This window comes from Pyrus communis, chromosome 1, assembly GCF_041283825.1.
Source record: "Pyrus communis isolate YQ-2024b chromosome 1, ASM4128382v1, whole genome shotgun sequence".
Classification (NCBI taxonomy): Eukaryota; Viridiplantae; Streptophyta; class Magnoliopsida; order Rosales; family Rosaceae; genus Pyrus; species Pyrus communis.
Window position 1 is genome coordinate 2,935,870 of NC_142565.1, and position 18,744 is coordinate 2,954,613.

Sequence of the window (18,744 nt, forward strand, 5' to 3'; positions counted from 1 at the left end):
TCGATCGGCCTTCCTATTAACGCCGCCCTTTCCGGATACCCTTCTCCTCTCGACCTGAATGCACTATTCGACGAAAGGGCTGTCGAGACGCTAAGCCGGGGTGATCGGGAGCCCTCAAGGGAAGAAGTTCAAAAGCTCCACAAGAACTTCTTCAACTATAACACTCTCATTCTTCATTTCGCCGGCCGAGGCGAGGAAAGCCTTAGGAAGGGAGAGCACGAGGCCTTCCTCTTCTACTGGTACAACAAATTCATTTGTTGTACTCGGTCGAACAAATGCCTGGTGGAGAACATGCTGGTGGCCCAGGCACTGGCTAATGGTCGCTTGCTGGCGCTCAGTCCAGCCATACTCGCCAATCTCTACCGTTGCCTGGCCGAGGCGACCATTGGCAAGATCGACCCGCATCAGAACGGACCCCTCTGGGTGTTCCAACTCTGGTTGCAGGTTTACTTCTCTACTCTTCGACCGGAGGTCCCTGCCTTCCAGCGAACGGCCGCCCTCGGTCTTCAACTGGCATCTCGACCGGCACCACCTCACCGGGCCGACGAGGTTTTCAAACACTTCCTCGGCCTAGATGTCCTCTCGGATGACGAGTTCCTGGTGTGCCGGCGCCAGGAGTACCCTTCCTCACTCAAGCTTCCTACGGCCGCGTGGGCCGCGTCCGAGGATGCGGACATTCGTCAGCGCTGGGGGTCGTTTGTTTTGGCTCGCGACCTTCCACTGGGTTGCGATGCCCGCCGAGCTGGCTGGGAGGTCTACCACCCCCATTTTGTCACCCGGCAGCTCGGCTATATTCAAGGCAGCCCCGTCCCCCTGCTCGCTTCTCGGTCACTCCTAAGTCGGGGGCGTCTTACCGGTTCCTCTGAGAGGGAGTGCAAGACGTCCGACCAGGAGTTCCAAGAGAAGTGCAGGAAATTCAGGATTCGGCCGGCGGTCCCTGAATCTCTGGGAACTGATACCTTCGGGGACGGGTGGGAGGAGTACACCGGCAACTTCTTCGGCGCCCCGGCCGAAGATCTGGCGATGAAGATCTTCGGCGACCGCCCTAGGTCAACATCCTCGACACAGCCTAAGGAGTCGACCCAAGGTAGTCTTTTCGTTCTTCTTTCCTCCTTTGTTTTACAACTTGATCCTCGTTGCTAATTACTTCGCTTTTCAGGGGTTCGCGTGCCGAGGACGGTGGAGGTGGTCGTCGCGGTGGCAAAGGCGAAGAAAGCGCCTATGAAGAGGACCCTTGTCACCGAGCGGTCAATCCCTGCCAAACGCCCCCACCAAGGGGCCGAGCCGGCGGAAGAGGCCCCTCGTCCTTCTAAGCGCGTCAAGAAATTGGCGAAGAAGGGCGACCGGGAGATTCATGTCGTCCCCAGTGACACTACTGGGACGCCCGCTCCTGCCGGCTCTCCATCTGTGCCGGCTGCCCAGGCACCTCCAACCTCGAATCCTCCAGCCGTCTCTCAGGCCGATCCAATCGTCGCACCCGCATCCGCTCATACTTCAGAGCCGGTCGTGGCGCCCAAAATGGGGAAATCGGCTGCTCCTGCCGAAACACCCCCGACTCCAACGGTCGTTTTGGAGGTATAATTCTGCTTCTACTCTTGTTCCTTCAGGTTTCTTGGTCGTAAAATAATCTCTTTTTGTCCAGGATGTCGAGAGCGAGAGCGAAGAGGTCCCCCTGGAACGCCGTCGCCGACCAGTCAGCTCTCCTCCCGTCTGTTCTTCTCCGGTTGTCGAGGCGGCCACTCGACCGACTCCTCCAGTGGCGGATCGTGGCAAGAGACCCATGGCCGACCCTGAGGCCACGGCCGAGTCGCCGATTCATCCGCAGGATGCAGATCTCCCCATTCCTCCGCAGGAAGTCTCTTCGGCCTTTGTAAGTCTTTCTTCTTTTGTGTTGATTCTCTTTTGATACATGTTTTTAAGACCATTAAATGTCAGGTGCCCGAACATTCATTTCACCGGCAATTTTATGCGCCGAGGGGCGTTGTTTATATTTCCTGGCCGCCATCGTGGCCATCAAATGTAGATGACCTCCATCGGCCGCGTGAATTGCGTAGCGGTCTGAGGCACTGGGCTCGGCCATTAAGTTCCCTGGGTTCGAGCAATGACCCAGAGGGCATGGCCGAAGTCTCTTCTCGGCAGGTTTCAAACATTCTCCTTTTTCCTTTATGCACTACATCACGTCTTTACTGTTCTTCACCAAATTTTCCTCTTATGTGCAGCCGTCGTGGGAAATGGAGCTTGACGCTCTACTCCAGAGCACGACCGGTGAGGCCGGCTCCTCTGCTGCTCCGGCCGAATCGGTGGGAGCCACGCCCGCCGAAGTCTTCGTGAAGCTGCACGAAGTCTTGTCTCTGACTGCTTCTCAAGCTCTCCGGTGCAAAGGCCTCGACTCTGTTGGAGAGTGTCTCAATGACCTCGCCAGCGGTGGTCATCTGAGCCCGGAGGGTATCTCTTTCCTTACCGACCTCTTGGAGCGAACTCGGCAACACTTTCTTGTCTTCGAGCGAGCCTTGCAGGCCGAGGATGACTTGAAGGTGGCCAAGGTCGCGCATGAGGCCGGCCGAGTGGAGATGGAGACACTCAAGGCGAAGAAAGCCAAGCTGTCCGAGTTCGATCGCCAGATCTCTGACCTCCAACGTCAGATTTCTGACCTTCAACGGCAAAGGTCGGCCGCTGCTTCTGAGCTTGAGAAGGACTTTGAGGCCAACAAGACTCAGCTAACGGCCTTCGCTGCCGGTGCACGGCGTATCCAGCAACTGCAATGCAACAAGAAGACCCGGCAGGCTGAGATAATTTTGAGCGAAGCCAAGTGGCTGGAGCTAAAAGCTGCCCTCGAGACCTTCCTCCCTTCGACCCCTTAGGAATTTAATCATTGTATTTGTTCTCTTGTAATGAATCTTTTGTTATCAATACAATGGTTATTTTGCCATCAATACAATGGTCGTTTTGCTGTCAGTATAATGGACTTACTCTTGCATTTCCCATGTAATTGGGTAGTACTTCTTTAAAAACTTTCCATTAATCGGCAATTTGTGAACTGAACCCGTCCGATCTCGTAAATGATATGCCCCCTTGCCAAGGACTTTGTGAACGATGAATGGCCCTTCCCAATTTGGCGACCACTTACCAAACCTGGGGTCTTTGATTCCAACAGGCAATACAGTTTGCCAAACCAATTCTCCTTCGCCGAACGTTTTTTGTCTTACACGCTGGTTATATGCTCGTTCGGCAATTTTCTTTTGCGCAATCAACAAGTTACCTGCGTCGATTCGACTTTCTTCTAAGTCTTCCAACTCTTGTCGCATCGCTTGACTGTATTCAATACTGCACAAATCATTCTGCTTGATTACTCGCAACGAGCTTATACTCAACTCGACCGGTAACATAGCATCGTGTCCATAAGTTAACGCGTAAAGAGTGGTTCCAGTGGCCGACCGGGGTGAAGTTCGGTATGCCCATAATGCTTCATTTAACTTTAAATGCCACAAACCAGGTTTCTCTTTTACCATTTTTTCAAGGATGCCGATCAACACTTTGTTGCTTGCCTCGGCCTGTCCGTTTGCCTGTGGGTAATACGGCGTAGATTGCTCGAGTCGGATATTCAAACTTGCCGCGTATTCCCTAAACCTATCGGCCGTGAATATAGTGCCATTATCAGTTATGATTGTTTCTGGCACGCCGAATCTGGTCACAATATTCTCCTCTACGAAGTTGCATACCTCTTTAGCAGTTAATTCGGCGTATGACCTTGCCTCGACCCACTTAGTGAAATAGTCGGTTGCTACAATTATCCATGTGTGCTTCGCTGCCCCTGATGACGGCGTGATTTTGCCAATTACATCCATTGCCCAACCCCTGAACGGCCATGGTTTAGTAACCGAGTGTAGCAATTCGGCCGGGGCTCTTTGTACGGGTCCATGAATTTGGCATGATACGCATCTCCGTGCATATTCGATGCAATCCTTTAATATATTGGGCCAAAAATAACCGTGTTGTCGGAGCAACCAGCGCATCTTTCGTCCAGATTGGTGTGCTCCGCAAATTCCTTCATGTACCTCGGCCATTACTTGGGCAGCTTCGTGTGGGCCGAGGCACAATAGTAGTAAACCATCCTCGCCCTTGCGATATAATTCATTTTGATACGACACATAATTTGTGGCAAGCACCTTCGTTCTTCGGTCGTGCTTCCCATTGGGGTTATCGAGGTACCGTAACATCGTCTTTCTCCAATCATCTGGTTCTACTTCGACGGCACATACTTCTATGGGATCTCCTCGTTCTAGTAGGGATGGGAGCGACATTACCCTTGTACGTATTACGTGCGCGCGTTGGAGAGTTTGCTGATTGATCAAGGCGGGGTACGATCGTTGACCCGTGGTCGCAATTCCCACAATTCGACCAAGTTTGCCCCCCATGAGTTGTGCTCCGGAGGCGATCTGGGCAAGTTCGTCGGCGTCAGTATTGTGAATACGTGAAATGTGTTCAAATGTGATTCGTTCGAACGACTCGGCCAGGTAGGTGGCGACCATGTGGTAGGGAGCTAAAGTACAACTCATGCAGCGGAACACGCCGTTCAGCTGGTTAATCACAAGTTCAGAATCACCAAGGACGAGAATGCGGGGGGCCCGCAGATCGTGTAAAACATGGAGGCCGATAATGAGGGCTTCATACTCGGCCTGATTATTAGTGCAGCTGAAATCTAACTTGAGAGAAAAATACCATCGGCAGTGGTCCGGCGACTGAATTGCGATACCGACACCGGCCGAGGTCGAAGTACTGGAACCATCAAAATGCATAGTCCAATGGTTATCGCGTGTGGTGACGAAACCGATGTCGACGTCGCCCCCCTCAAAACCATAAGGGGATGGGTGTTGTGCCAGGAAGTCGGCGAGGGCTTGCCCCTTGACGGCCTTTTGTGGTACATACTGAAGGCTGAACTCGGATAAGGCGAGTGTCCATTTCCCGATTCGGCCTTTGACCATAGGCCGAGTCAGCATGTAACGAATTACGTCGGTTTGGGCGATGACCTGCGTAACTGTGGGGAGCATGTAATGCCGAAGTTTGGATGCGGCAAAAAACAGTGCTAAGCAAAGTTTTTCGACAGGTGCATAATTAATCTCTGGGGAATTCAGGTTTCGGCTAAGGTAAAAGATAGCTTGTTCACGCCCGACATTATTATCTTGCGCGAGGAGGCAACCAATGGATTCGTCGGCTGCCGAAATGTATAACTTAAGGGGTTTGTTGCGACAAGGTGGAACGAGCACTGGTGGAGTGGAAAGGGCCACCTTGATCTGCGTAAACGCAGTTTGATGCTCTTGGCGCCATTCAAATCGGTCGGTCCCCTTCAGTTTAAGGAGCGTAGAGAATGCCTTCATTTTACCGGCCGAATTGGCGATGAAACGTCGGAGGAAATTTATCTGCCCGAGTAACGACTGGAGCTGTTTCTTTGTCGTCGGAGGTGGGGCGCTAATGATGGCGCGGGCTTTATTTTCATCGACCTCGATGCCACGATGGTGTACCAAAAATCCTAGGAAATTACCGGCCGAAACACCGAAAGCACACTTGGCCGGGTTCATCTTGAGGTTGTTTTTGCGCATGCGAAGGAACGCTTGCCTTAGGTCGTCCAGGTGTGTTTGACGACGTTTGGATTTTACGACCACATCATCGATATAAACTTCGATGATTGTACCGATTAAGTCGTGGAAGATCATATTCATGGCTCGTTGGTATGTGGCGCCGGCATTCTTGAGGCCGAAAGGCATGACTACCCATTCGTAAGTACCAAGTGCCCCCGGGCAACGGAAAGCCGTCTTGTGGACGTCAGCTTCGGCGATGAAAATCTGGTTGTAACCCGCATGACCGTCCATAAAAGATAGCAGTTCATGATTAGCTCCGGCATCAATTAATAAATCTGAAATCGGCATCGTATATTCATCCTTGGGAGTAGCCAGATTTAGATTACGGAAATCGATGCAAATGCGAAGGGCACCGTTTTTCTTTAACACGGGGACGATATTGGCCAACCATTCGACATACCGAGCGGTCCTAATAAACCCGGCTTTCAGAAGCCGAACTAATTCTTCCTTAATGCCGAGTTGTACTTCGTTTGAAAATCGGCGAGGAGGTTGTCGAAAAGGCTTACACCCCTCCTTGATGCGTAGCTCATGTTCTACAAGGTTTCGGTCGAGACCAGGCATTTCATGATAACTCCACGCAAAGCAATCTTTAAACTCATGGAGTAGCTTACGGAGTTCGACCTTCATGGACGGTGGGAGTAACGCACTAATAAATAATGTTCGAGGATCCTCGGCCGTGCCTACGTTAACTTCCTCTAACGGGTCATTGACTTGAGGTCGATGGTCTTCGAGTTCGGCCGGCGCAGCCTGAACTTTATCGAACGATAGAACGGGGCCGTTATCTGCTTCGGCCAGAAATTCGATCAAATTGATGCTAGAATGTGGTTGCTTGGTAATGGCGTACCAATGGGCCAGCAGACGTTCCATTGTAGATGAAACCGCGGCCTGACGCCGTTCTTGCGTGGTGTGCTTAATCATCGGCATTGATGACCAAGTTCGCCAAGCCAAGTCTCGCCGAATCCTGTTGGACAGTCTCGGCGCCGACCTCAATCACTTTTTGTACCGAAATTCTCGTCGGCCGCCCATCCTCGTTAAGGCCTTGGAGGGTGATGTAGCCGACGTGATCATCATAATAGCGAGCCTGAATCATGTTGGTTTCAAATGGTTGGTTATCGGCTGGGTGGACTACGACCGATTTGCCATCCCAAAAGATGAGGACTTGGTATAGTGAGGAAGGAATGCAACTGGTTTGGTGGATCCAGTCGCGGCCAAGTAATGCGTTATAATCGGTCTTGGAATCAATGATAAAGAATGCCGTCATGTGTTGACGGCCGGCAATGCTAACTTCCAACGGGAGCACCCCTTTGGTCTGAGATTTGTCACCAACAAAGCTGCTCATAGTGATTCCTGATGGAATGAGTTCATTATCAGAACGACGTAAGGCCTTCATGACGGATATCGGCATAATGTTGACTGTGGCTCCACAGTCGACAAACACTTTAGAAATGGGAAATCCTTCGATGTGAGCCGTGACGTACAACGGCTTCAGGTGTTGGAGATTAACCGAGGGGGAGCGGGGAAATAGCTCGGCCAAAGCGGTTTTAAGGTTATCCCCGCTCTGGTTTTCTCTATCGTCGTCGTTTGCGACGAAGTCTACTTGTGTTGCTTCCTCGGCAACTACGTCCCCGTCCAAGAAACTTGACTGGTGGGTACTCGGTTGGAATTCAGCTGGTAGGACGTGGACCATACTGATCTCCATATGTTCGAGGACCGAGGGGCCCATGGGGTCATGGTCGTCGTCTTCCGGAAAACTATCCTCTGTAGCAGTCGTCGGAAAATCCTCGATCAAACTTTTGAGTTCCTCGGTAAGAGCCGGTATCCGAGACGTGGGAACCAAATCGAGTGCGGGTGAGCCATTTCCTTCGGCGATGTGGACTGCCGAAGATTTTCGTTGGTCCTTTGTTACACGGGCTCGTTCTTCATATGCAATACGGGCGTTCCTTGTGTCTAAATAGGTATCCAATCGTGCTATCCGTTTTTCCTCGTCGGCCGTGAGGCCGAATAGCGATACAGCCGAGAAGACTTCGAAATGATAGCGTAAATGCTGAAGGTCTTCGAGCGAAAAGGGTAATTCGGCGGCGTCGATATCTGTATAAGGATCGACCTCAAAACCAAGGACCCGAGCCTCCCGGATATGTTGAAACCTAGCTTTAATGGCTGGATCAGAAGTTTTCTGGATAATTTGCTCGGCATCAGGGCAAGTTAGCGCCAAGTCGAGGGCTTCCTGACATGCCTTGGGGAGTCCGTACAAGTCATTTGCGGAGTATTTCTTATGAAATTCTCGCATGTATTCCATGGATGCAACGAGGAACGGAGGGTGTAAGTTGCGCCGTATTTTGATAAGCGGCTCGCGCGGTGGTAACGGAGAAAGTTTCCTTTCGGCCTCTTGTGTAAAGTACTCTAGACGAGCTCTCGTTTCCCCAGGCCGGAGAAGGATCTTAATACGTTTCTCAGCTTCCTCAATGGTGGTTTCGAAATCAGCCTCCGCTACTTTCTTCCCTTCGGCTAACTCGGTCATGATAGTCGGGGTTGGCCGTTCGCTACTATCTTCCACGGCCTGTTTTGGTTGCCATTGATTGGCCGGGCTGGCCTGCGCTCCTCGTCGCCGAGCCATGCAATCTATCCGTTGACGACGACGTTTTTGGGATTTGGACAGTGCCGTATACAAACCAGTCGGAGAATTGTAACTGTACCAGCGTTGATCCGATGTCCTTGGTGGTTTGAAAGTTTTGCGATCGGCCGGTGAGGCCGAACTATTAGCATTGCGCGAGTAATAATCCTCATTGTAGAAAGGTGCGTCGAAATCCAGACGCCGCCTGACCGAGGTCTGGTCTTTCGGCCGTACTTGTGGGCCGAGTCGATCAAACACTTGATGTCGTGGACTTAACCCTGTCGACGATGTTGTAGGGGCCGCAGGTGGTGTTGAAGATGTCTTCCTTCCAGGCTCCACTGGTGTTTTACAATGGTCACATAACACCTTCGATCCACAAGTTCCGTCGGATTTTGACCTTGTTATCGGCTCATCGGCGGGTTGCGCCGATTGTTCCGTTGGTGGTGCATTTGAAAAGATATCAAGCTTTAGTCTTGTTTGACCATTTTGTCGACGGATATGCTGCACCGGGACATATTCGGCCTTCCCTTTGTTTTTGGGAAGGTGAGCATCCACCATACCAATCGTTGTTGAAGGGAAAGGATTAACGTCGACCGCCATTTTTTCCGGAAATTTCAACTTTCCTTTTTCAATCCAGCTTTGAATTGTGTCCCGGAACACAACACAATTATTGGTTGCATGCTTATTAGAATTATGATATTTGCAGTATATCTTTCCTTTTAATTCATCGGTCTTAGGGATAGTATGCCCCGGCCGAAGCTTGATGATTTTTGCTGCCAATAACTGATCGAAAATTGCATCAGCTTTGGTGATATCAAAAGTGTATACTTTTGATGACTTGCCCGTTTCCTCGGCGGTCAAACGGGTTTTGGCGTCTTTGGTATTTACTTGCGCCAAAGCCTTGCAAACATAAGGTTTGTCTATTATTATCTCGGCCGCGTCCACACTAACATACTGAGGGTCTTCACCTTCGGCCGATGCATAGCTCACCGTGGGGTTCTTATACAACGTCCCCCGGGATGGTGACTTCGATATCTTTTCTTCTCGGAGCAGATAATCATATTGTTCGACATGTTGAGCAAGTTCGTACATATCCCGAATATTTGCCCCCAGAAACTTCTTTTTGTACTCCACGTCTAATCCGTTAAGGGCGATCCTGACGAACTCCACTTCGGGGAGTGGTACTCGGCACCAATTCCTGGCCGACTTAAACCTTGTTAAGTACTCCATTGGAGACTCGTCGGATGCTTGAGCCATCCTGGCCAGGGATGATACGGATATCTCCATCCCTGGCCGATAGAATTGTTCATGGAATTTTTCGACCAACTCTTCCCAACTCTGCACAGAATTGGGTGGAAGATTAATGTACCAGGCGAAAGCTGAACCTGTCAGTGAAAAATTAAACAAACGTAGTTTGTAGAAGTCGCTATTGACGTCTCCACACTGCGCTGTGAACCGAGCCACATGTTCTAATGAGGATAAAGACGACTCCCCGGCAAAGAGGCTGAAATCAGGGATCTTAAATCCTCGTGGGTATTCAAACCTTTCTACATAAGCCGGGTATGGATGAATGAATTTTGGAAACTTCGGCCCTTTCTTCAGGGCCGAATCAATCATTCTCTGGACTTCGGTCATGTTTACGGAAGCGGCTTCTTCTCCCTGGCTTGGTCCCTCGGATCTATTTCCTGGTCCACCTCTTCTTTCTAAGGTGATTGGTTGCGGTCGGGCGGGCCCTCTCTCGGCTGGTATTGGCACATTCGTCGAAATCTGCCGAGGTGGGCCGACCTGGCCATCTTCGAAAGCTTTACTAACCAATAGTTCGAGCATTCTGGTCTGTGTATCGCTGTTACTATGTATTGCTTCTAGCAAATCATTCATCTTCTGACCGATCGACTGCTCGACCTGACGATATTGTTCCTCCAGTCGTCGCCGAAGGAATGTCCTCGTTGGTGGATCGGAACCTTCCCCACCATCGTCATCACAATCTTCCACAATCCCTTCCATGAACATTCCAGCTGTTTGATTCGGGACTGCGGGGTTGTAAGGTTGCCCGCCGAGACAGACTTCATTCTCTCGGCGTGTTACACTTGTGGCCTCGGGCGGCGCAATTATGATCGGATTTTTTGTAGAGTGCAAATCCTGCCCAAGGCCTTGCACTGGTAAGTCAGTTGTTGACTTTCCCATGGTTGTTTTCTGCTTCGTAGACCGTGTCTCAATGGTCATGAACTCCGAAGGTTTAGCACAATGGTCCCACCGGGCGTGCCAAAATGTTGATCCTAAAAATTACAAAACCTACGTGGCGCGCAGGCCGAGTAACTAATAAGCTAACTACGTCCTTCGGTCGAATGCGGGGCGTGCCAACTCGTCTGCCGAGCCTGGCCGAGGAGTAAAATTTGTTGATGTAGCTTTGAGCGCGTTGCTGACTTCTTTAACTTGCGATTGCGACCGAGGAAGGAACACTCTCGGTCTCTGGGTTCTACAGCCTGAAGACAAGGCTGCTAATTCTGCGGAGTTCACAAATCGTCCGAGCCCGATTCGGTCACTGTGATTATATTCGTGAGAGTATAAGCACGTCGAATCGAGACCAAGGTGTATGGGCACAGGTACTCGAACGTGATATATGTCTTGATGGTAAACGTAGTTCGGCCGTCGGAATGCCGAACCCTGAAACTCACCTGTGAGTATCCAATCATAAAACCACTCGGCGACCAGTACGCCGAGCAATGCAATTCGTAACACCTAACTATGCCGAGAAAGCTTAGTAAGGTGACCTCTGCCAACAAAGGTTCGAAAACCTTCCTCGACCGAGACTTGGATAGATAATCGGTCGACCTCGACGCAGTGCTGTTTATCCAAACTGAAGATGCTTCTTGGTCGGCTGATTCTGCGGCAGCAGTGCTGTTTATCCAAACTTAAGGTGCTCGCCGGTTGCTTCCACAGTGCTGTTTATCCAAACTGAAGGTGTGTCGGCAGGAAAAAGAAGAGGAAAAAATCTCAAGATGATTGAGAGGTTTTGCGCAGGGCAATTGTATGCTGAGTTGAAGGTCCCTCGAATGTTGCATGATCTCGTGTATTTATAGTACCTCATTCCTTGAAACCTCCTCTGATTTGGATTGGGAGTCCTTGTCCCATTTCGATTCTGGTTCGAACAAACCTACTCCCACTGGGATTCTGAATCTTCCTCCCTTTGAGGCTTTATTTCTTGCTGGTCGAGAATCCTGGTCGCACCAGGATTTCCTCAATCCTTCCTATTTATCTGGACCTCTTGAGATAGGATTCGGCTAACCCTGCCAGCTGGCCCGGGTTTTATTATCTGGCCCATAGCATTTGTTATTACCTTGGGCCGAGCACATATGACTGCTCGGCCTGCCCAGGATATTTTGGGCCCAAACAGTTTGATATGAATGCAAATGGATTTTAATATATTTTGCGAGCTTCAAATTGTGGGACTCAGCATGGGGACAGAGTATGAGGATAAGGGAAGAAGAAGAGCTGTAATCGCCCACAGGGACTTTACATATTCCAAATTCTTCAACTTAAGATTTTTTTTTTATTTTATTTTAAACAAACGATATTATTTATATTATGAGGATAAGGGAAGAAGAAGAGCTGTAATCGCCCACAGGGACTTTACATATTCCAAATTCTTCAACTTAAGATTTTTTTATTTTTTTTATTTTAAACAAACAATATTATTTATATTAAGGGAGAGGGGTGGGTTTAACCTCATAATGGGTCAGCAATAATGTGGTTCAAACTCGTCTTTAACGAGAATCGAACTTAAGACCTCTCACTTAGAAGTGAAGAGGAATACCCCTAAATTAATACTAAGTGGCTTCAACTTAAGATTTTGATATGAATGTTATCCATATGAATTGTGTAATATATACTACCACATCAATCTTTTATTTCTTATTGAACATAAAGAGGTAAATAAGTTTTGATACTAATGTAAATATATTTTGATTATGATGTAAATAGACTTTAATATATTCCACACGTTTAACACATTTTTAAAATCCTCGGCATCGTGCAGGCTCTCTTACTAGTTTAAACTGATTTTTTTTCTTTTCTTTTTTTCGAACGAAGTTTAAACTGAAATTGAAAGAACACATTGATTTAGCTCGGATTGATCTGCAACCAGGCTTGTATCTCATCAGAATCGTCCTCTATCTCAACAGAATCGTTATCAAACATGGCCCATCTGCGGTATGGTAAAACGGGAAAGCTCTCTCGAAATATGTTGTACAATGTCCTCAATAAGCTTGGCATCATCCCTACGGAAGATGAAAAACAGTATTGGTAGGAGAATGTATACTGACAACTCAAATTAAACTAAATGTTATGTAAAGCTCAAACCCTTAATAGGTTAAAAGAAACTACGAATATAATTAGTAAACAAAAATTACTCATAATTTCGTGAATCCCAGCGAGGTAGAGTTAAATTGGTGGCTCTTGTTAGGGCCGACATCCAGCTCTGCACCTCTTCCTTCTCCACCTTAGAATCGCGATCGTGTTTAGTAAAAGCTTCCGGCTTACAAACTTGAGATGGATCAACTTCGTAGAAAACGGGGATCACTATCTGATTTTGTTCATCCATGCATTTGAGGATCTGCACGAGTTCTTTTAAGCACCATGTGGAAGAAGCGTAGTCTTCAGAAAAAACAACAATCGAAACTCGCGACTGTTTAATACATTTCAGGAGCTCCAAAAGGCTGTTGCCTTTTCTAAGCTCTTCATCATCCATGAAGGTGTTGATTCGTTTTTGATACAGAGCCTTGTAGAGATGGCTGGAAAAACTCTTGCGAGTGTCTTCACCTCTAAAATTGAGAAAAACATCATATTTCCAACCACCCTCAAACGATGACAAGCCGATCAATTTGTTAAAAACAAATTGTACGATTTCCTCAATCAGCTCGGCATCATCCCTGTAGATGTGAAATTTTAAAAACAGTACTGCACAATTTCCTCAAGTAGTAATGTCATATAAATATTTGTGTACGCATGTCTGTATGTACATTGTACGGTCTCTTTCTATTGAGGGATCTCTTATTCAGTACATATTTTTTTTCAACAATCTAAACCATCTATATTGTAATATTACATCTTTCATAATCATTTTTGCTACAAATTAGATTAATCCGACCCCCTTAATGCTCTTCCAAAAAACACTAAAGTGATCACTATAATTCAACAGTCATATGATTTTTTTGCAAAAATTATCATTGAGTAAGACCTAGAAGGTATATAAAAGGTTTGGACATATACATATACTATGCGTATGATAAGATGTGGAATATTTAATCAAAATTACCTATAATCTTGTATATTCCAGCCAAAACGATCGGTTGCAGCAGCTAGAGCTCCCCTCCAAGTGCGCACTTCCTCCTGTTCCATTTCGCAGTCATATCTTGCAAAAGCTGCACAAAAAGCTCCCCTGGCTTTACGAACATCAGACGGATCTACTCCATGGAAAACGGGCACCAACACCTGGCCAGTCATCTTCACTTTTTCCACCATTTGGACCAGTTCTCTGAGGCACCACCTGGAAGAAGCGTAGTTTTTAGAAAAAACTACAATCGAAAGCCTCGACTGTTGGACGCGTTTTCGGAGCTCCTCCGAAAGGCAGTCGCCTCTGCAAATATCTTCAGCATCCACGGATGTACTGATTGATTTCTGCTTGAAAGCTCTGAGCAGATGGCTGACAAAACCCCTCCCGGTGTCTTCGCCTCTGAAACTGACGAAGACATCATATTTCCAACGAAGGTCGTCAGATACCGAAGAAAAAGAAGAAACAGCCATTGATGTAAGAACTGCAATACTCGATTGTTGGAGCTAGGAGTTCAACGATTACTGGAAAATTGTACCCGAACGGAAACAATTGTTGACCGGAAAATATGGTCCGAACGATAGGAAGATGAATGGCCTCGATCAAAAGAAGCGTTTTCTCAGGAAGGAAAAAAATGTGGCCTAAGAAAGTCAATGAGTCAGTGACGATGATAATGCGCGTTTTTCTAGTAAAAATATGAACGTTGTTCGACGGTGTACCTTTTGTTGTAATTGATCGAATTTAGGTTGAAAGTACGAAGAAAGAGTGGAAAGGGATCCTCTACGGATCCTTTCTCCTTAATTTATCAAGTTCAAAGATCCGGATTATTAAAATTTAATTCAACAATTAAAATTATTATAATTTTTAGAATGGACATCTATTTGTATCTGTTTGATTAAATGTTAATAGTCCAGATCTCCGATCTTGATGAATTATGAGAAAAAGATATGAAGAGGATGCCCTTTCAAAAAGAGTAGGAGTGAAAATGTAAAAACGAATTTGTTTTTTTTTTATAAAAGGACTGACCGGTGGCAAAGCCATAAAATTTATCCTTTTATTGCCCCGAAGATTAACAGAAATATTTCAAACAAAACAAATTTGTTTGGGTTGGGCATAATCGTGTCAACCCATTTAACATAGTTAATAAGGGTTTGTGTTTCCATCCAACCCACCTAATTAAGAAACGAAGCACATTTTAACACGCTTACATAATCACGTAACTCGATAACTCATGTGCGATCCATTCACGTCAAACGTGAAATGATAATTTTAATCTTTTTCTTTTATGTCAATTTTGTATGCGTATTAGTAATTAATCATATCGCCTTTATGTTGTGTTCATGTCAACACGAACCTGAGACATCGAGAAGAGTAATTAAGGATACTTGATTATGTCTTGTGGCTGCAATGCCACTACAACTCTACAGAGTGCTTATAACTTTTGAAAACACCACCTGGTCAGCGATGATCGAGCAGCTAAGACTAAAAGTAATGTAAGAAACAGAAATACTAACTCAACTGATCTACAAATTGGATCACTGAAAAATAGTCTGATCGATACGAAGTCAATGAGTCAATGCAAATTGGATCATTGCGTAAAAAGGCAAAAGAAAATTATGCTTTTTGTGTTCACATCTTCGAGGAAATTTGAGGAAAATAATCTTCTTGCACGCAAAATTTATATTACTGTTCATCATGCGAGAGAGCGTGCTGTTCGTTAACAGTGAAAGGGCAAAAATACCCTTGGTTTCTGCTTTGGTCCCTGTACTGTTTACAATTTTATACAGTAAAAGGTCTGTTTTGTCCTTCCCGGCCTCGCTTCTCTCATCAGCTTTGGACTCGGTTGGTATTACCTGCTTTGTACAGCGAAAGGGATAAAGTATCACATGATTTCTGGCACCGAAAAGGATAAAAAATGATAAAAATACTTGGTTAGACGGCTTGGTATGTTTGGTTTTTGTTTTCTAATATTTTCTCTACCCCACTCCCCCATCTCCCAAGACTGTCACTCTCTCTCATCCCTCACTGTTCTCTGCCTCTCCCATCTGTCCCCCTACTCTCTTATCTCCCATCCCTCACATCCTCATTTGCATTGATCGTCTAACAATGGTTGCTAAAACACCCTTTAAATGAATTAATTGTACAGGAATGCCTGTTCCGTCCTGATTTGAAGAAAATTTCTTAAGCGACTGTAATTTCATGGTAAGTTGGCTTAAAGCAGTCCCAAAATTTGGGATTGTCTGGAATATTTTTAGGTTTTTCTGATTCTTGAAAAAAAACCATGGTTAAGAGTAAATTAATTACATTTTCATTTTCATTTAATTCAAGTAACCGTCTTCAGTTTTTTGGTTTGAACGCTGGAACAAGTGATCTTTGAAAAAGGTTGGGTCTTGAATATTTTTATTCATATCCTTTTGGTTGTTTGAATAGACTTCCAGTAATCTAAATGAAGCTAAATTGAATTTCTGTTTTTGTATGCTGTATTTGCTTTGTTAACTTAGTTCCTTTTTGTTGAAAAATGTTATTTGGTTTTGCAGATCAAAGGGGTCAAGGCGGTGGAGTGGGTTAATGGTTATATGTTCTTGAGTATCTTATTTCATTTTAGTTTTCCTAGCCCAGTGAATTTGTGCAGATGTTTGTTGGAAGAGGAGCAGCTCGCATTGGAGACCTTTTCAATATGGCAAGGAACCATTCACCTTCAATTATATTCATTGACGAGCTTGATGCGGTTGGAACGAAGAGTGGCAGAAGTTTCAATGATGAGCGTAACCAAGCATTGAATCAGGTAATATAATGTTCAATTCTGGCTTCAATCCTGCATTTCTCGCATCCATTCAAAGTTTAAGCGGTCACATTCTGAATGTCTTCTGGAATTGTTAGTATATAATTTGATCTGTGGGCCATTATTTGTATTTCCAAACTTTTTGAAAATTGTCAAATCACTGTAGTTGGGAAGACTCTTTTGTCATCTCCGGTTTGATTTTGTTTGATGGGAAAATAATGTTGGTCCCCTTCAAAATCTTGCCAACTTTTCTTGCTTATTTGCTGTGCGTTTAGCTTATAAAAACAACGCAATTTTCACTTAGTTTTGAGTAGAATAATGGTGTTTTAAGTAGAATAGTGGGAGATTCATTTGTGATCATTTGAAAATAAATTCTGAATACTACACTACCATTCTGCTTAAAGCGCCCCAATACATGCATAATTTGAATGAATATGTAAAGGTTACTTGAGAAACTAACAGCATGCAAAATTTAAATGATTCTATTTGTTTCTATCCTTTTCTGGATTTGTCTGCTATTACGATTTGTTTTGGCTTTTTTTTTTTAAATTCAAAAAACTTAAAACTGATTTTGTTTGCCGACGATTTGTTATGAGGTATTGCTATAACATGGAGAAATTGACACTGATTCTATTATTATGTGTACATCAGTTTGTAATGTCCAATCTTATATATATATATATATATTCGTTGTCAGAACGAAGAAGAAGGCATTCAAATTAAAATCATAACTTGCATCAATATAGAAGTATAAATTTATCCAATTGTAAATAGGAATGTAAGCCCCATCGTTGAACACCTAATATGGTTGTACATATGTATCAAACTCAGCAGAAAAGCGTATAAAACATGTATCAAACTCAACAGGTACATATGTATCAATCTCAGTAGATATAATCTCTGGTTTGATTTGAAATTCATTACAAATATCTATTTTTCTCTCTGCTTTGTCAATCTCTCTTAACAATTTTTTTACACCTTTTGTTGAGTTATGTTAAGATTTATGTTTAGAATAAAGTGGTTCCACAAAACCTGTAAAGTGGTTCCACAAAACCTGCAAAGTGGTTCTACAAAAATCTGCAAAGTGGATATGTTGATTGCAGCAGTAGATTGTAAATTAGTTTCATTCATGATGAGGTTGTGTGTAAATTGCAATGGTTGCATTGGCGTTCATAACTCAATTTTTAACTCTGAACATTGTTTATGAATATTGCAGTTGCATAATCTTTCATATAATTCTCAACCCCGCAGCAATGCGTGGGTACAAATTCTAGTTGACTACTAAAAATAAAAAAACAATAACGTTCTTCCAGGAATGGATATAAAAAATTTCTGTGTGAAACGAATCTGCACACTTCGGCTTTGACCCAAGAAATGCGAAGGAAGGGTGGTTTAGCAGCTTTGCACGAAGGTACCGGGCCAAAGTACGCTATTCTGGTTTTGAAATTCAACAGATCTTAATGCCCCTTCTTTTATTTATTATTAAATTTTAGAGTAGAGCGGTATTGGTGGTTTAGGTAATTAGTTATTAAAGAAGAAGAAAATTTGTAAAGATCGACGCACCAAGGTGTATATGCATTATTATTTTTTGTTGCTGTGGTAAAGCATCATTTGCAAGTCTTCATAAGTTTAATTCGTAAGACTGTTTTTTTAGTAAATAACATTCTACAATAATCTACACTTCTTTTTTTTGTTAAAGAAACATCAACTGTTTAAGGTGAAATTTTATTGAAACTAAAAGGCAAATACACCTGAAAGAAAAAAAAATGATAGTCTATACGAATCTACACTAAGCGATATTTGTTCAACTATGCTGAATCTGCACTTGCATACATAACTCCTCCTTTATGAAACGAAAATAATCTCAATCTCCCCATTCACATGAAAAATGAGTTAAGGTGACCGGAATATCTCCGGTTGAGTGTAAGTATCTCACATACGTGTCATTTCCAACCGTATAATAGACAGAAAGCAGATGATTAATGGTTCTTTGACTTTTAATCTAATGAGGGTAATAACGATACTACTCTGAAATCTTTGATATATATGCTGTTAGCTACAAAACTTGTTTACTCAATAAAAACACACATTGCAATTAATTCACGACAAAAAAAAAAAAGAAAAAAAAAATCCAGTGCAGGATTTATAGTGGTGGCAGCGATACTACAACAATAGGGCTTCTCACCCTGTGCACTCCGATCCTTTCGCACCAACCCTTCGAAATAAAAACCCATTTGCAGGAGAAAAATGTAGCCCAAGAAAGTCGATGACGAGAATAATGCGAGTTTTTCTATTAAAAATATGAAAGTTGTTGGATGAGTACCTTTTATTGTATTTTTGTTCGGATGTACCCTTCATTGTTTTTGTTCGAATTTGGGTAGTCGTT

At 44.8% G+C, this 18,744-nt stretch overlaps 1 protein-coding gene and 1 long non-coding RNA gene across 2 annotated transcripts; one reads left to right on the forward strand and one right to left on the reverse strand.

Annotated features, from left to right (window-relative positions):
* Window positions 1-12,252: 12,252 nt before the first annotated feature.
* On the reverse strand, window positions 12,253-14,249 carry LOC137721138 (putative disease resistance protein RPP1). The gene is made up of 3 exons (XM_088692524.1): window positions 13,562-14,249; window positions 12,657-13,175; window positions 12,253-12,524 (listed from the first exon to the last, which is right to left on the reverse strand). Exons 1-3 carry the CDS (start codon window positions 14,047-14,049, stop codon window positions 12,437-12,439), a joined length of 1,095 nt encoding a protein of 364 aa, XP_088548650.1. The 5' UTR covers window positions 14,050-14,249; the 3' UTR covers window positions 12,253-12,436.
* A 1,296-nt stretch (window positions 14,250-15,545) lies between these two features.
* LOC148698956 (uncharacterized) lies at window positions 15,546-17,998 on the forward strand. Its single transcript, XR_015961590.1, has 3 exons — window positions 15,546-15,778; window positions 16,114-16,361; window positions 17,672-17,998. It is a non-coding gene; the product is annotated as an uncharacterized LOC148698956 (long non-coding RNA).
* The last annotated feature ends 746 nt before the right edge of the window (window positions 17,999-18,744 follow it).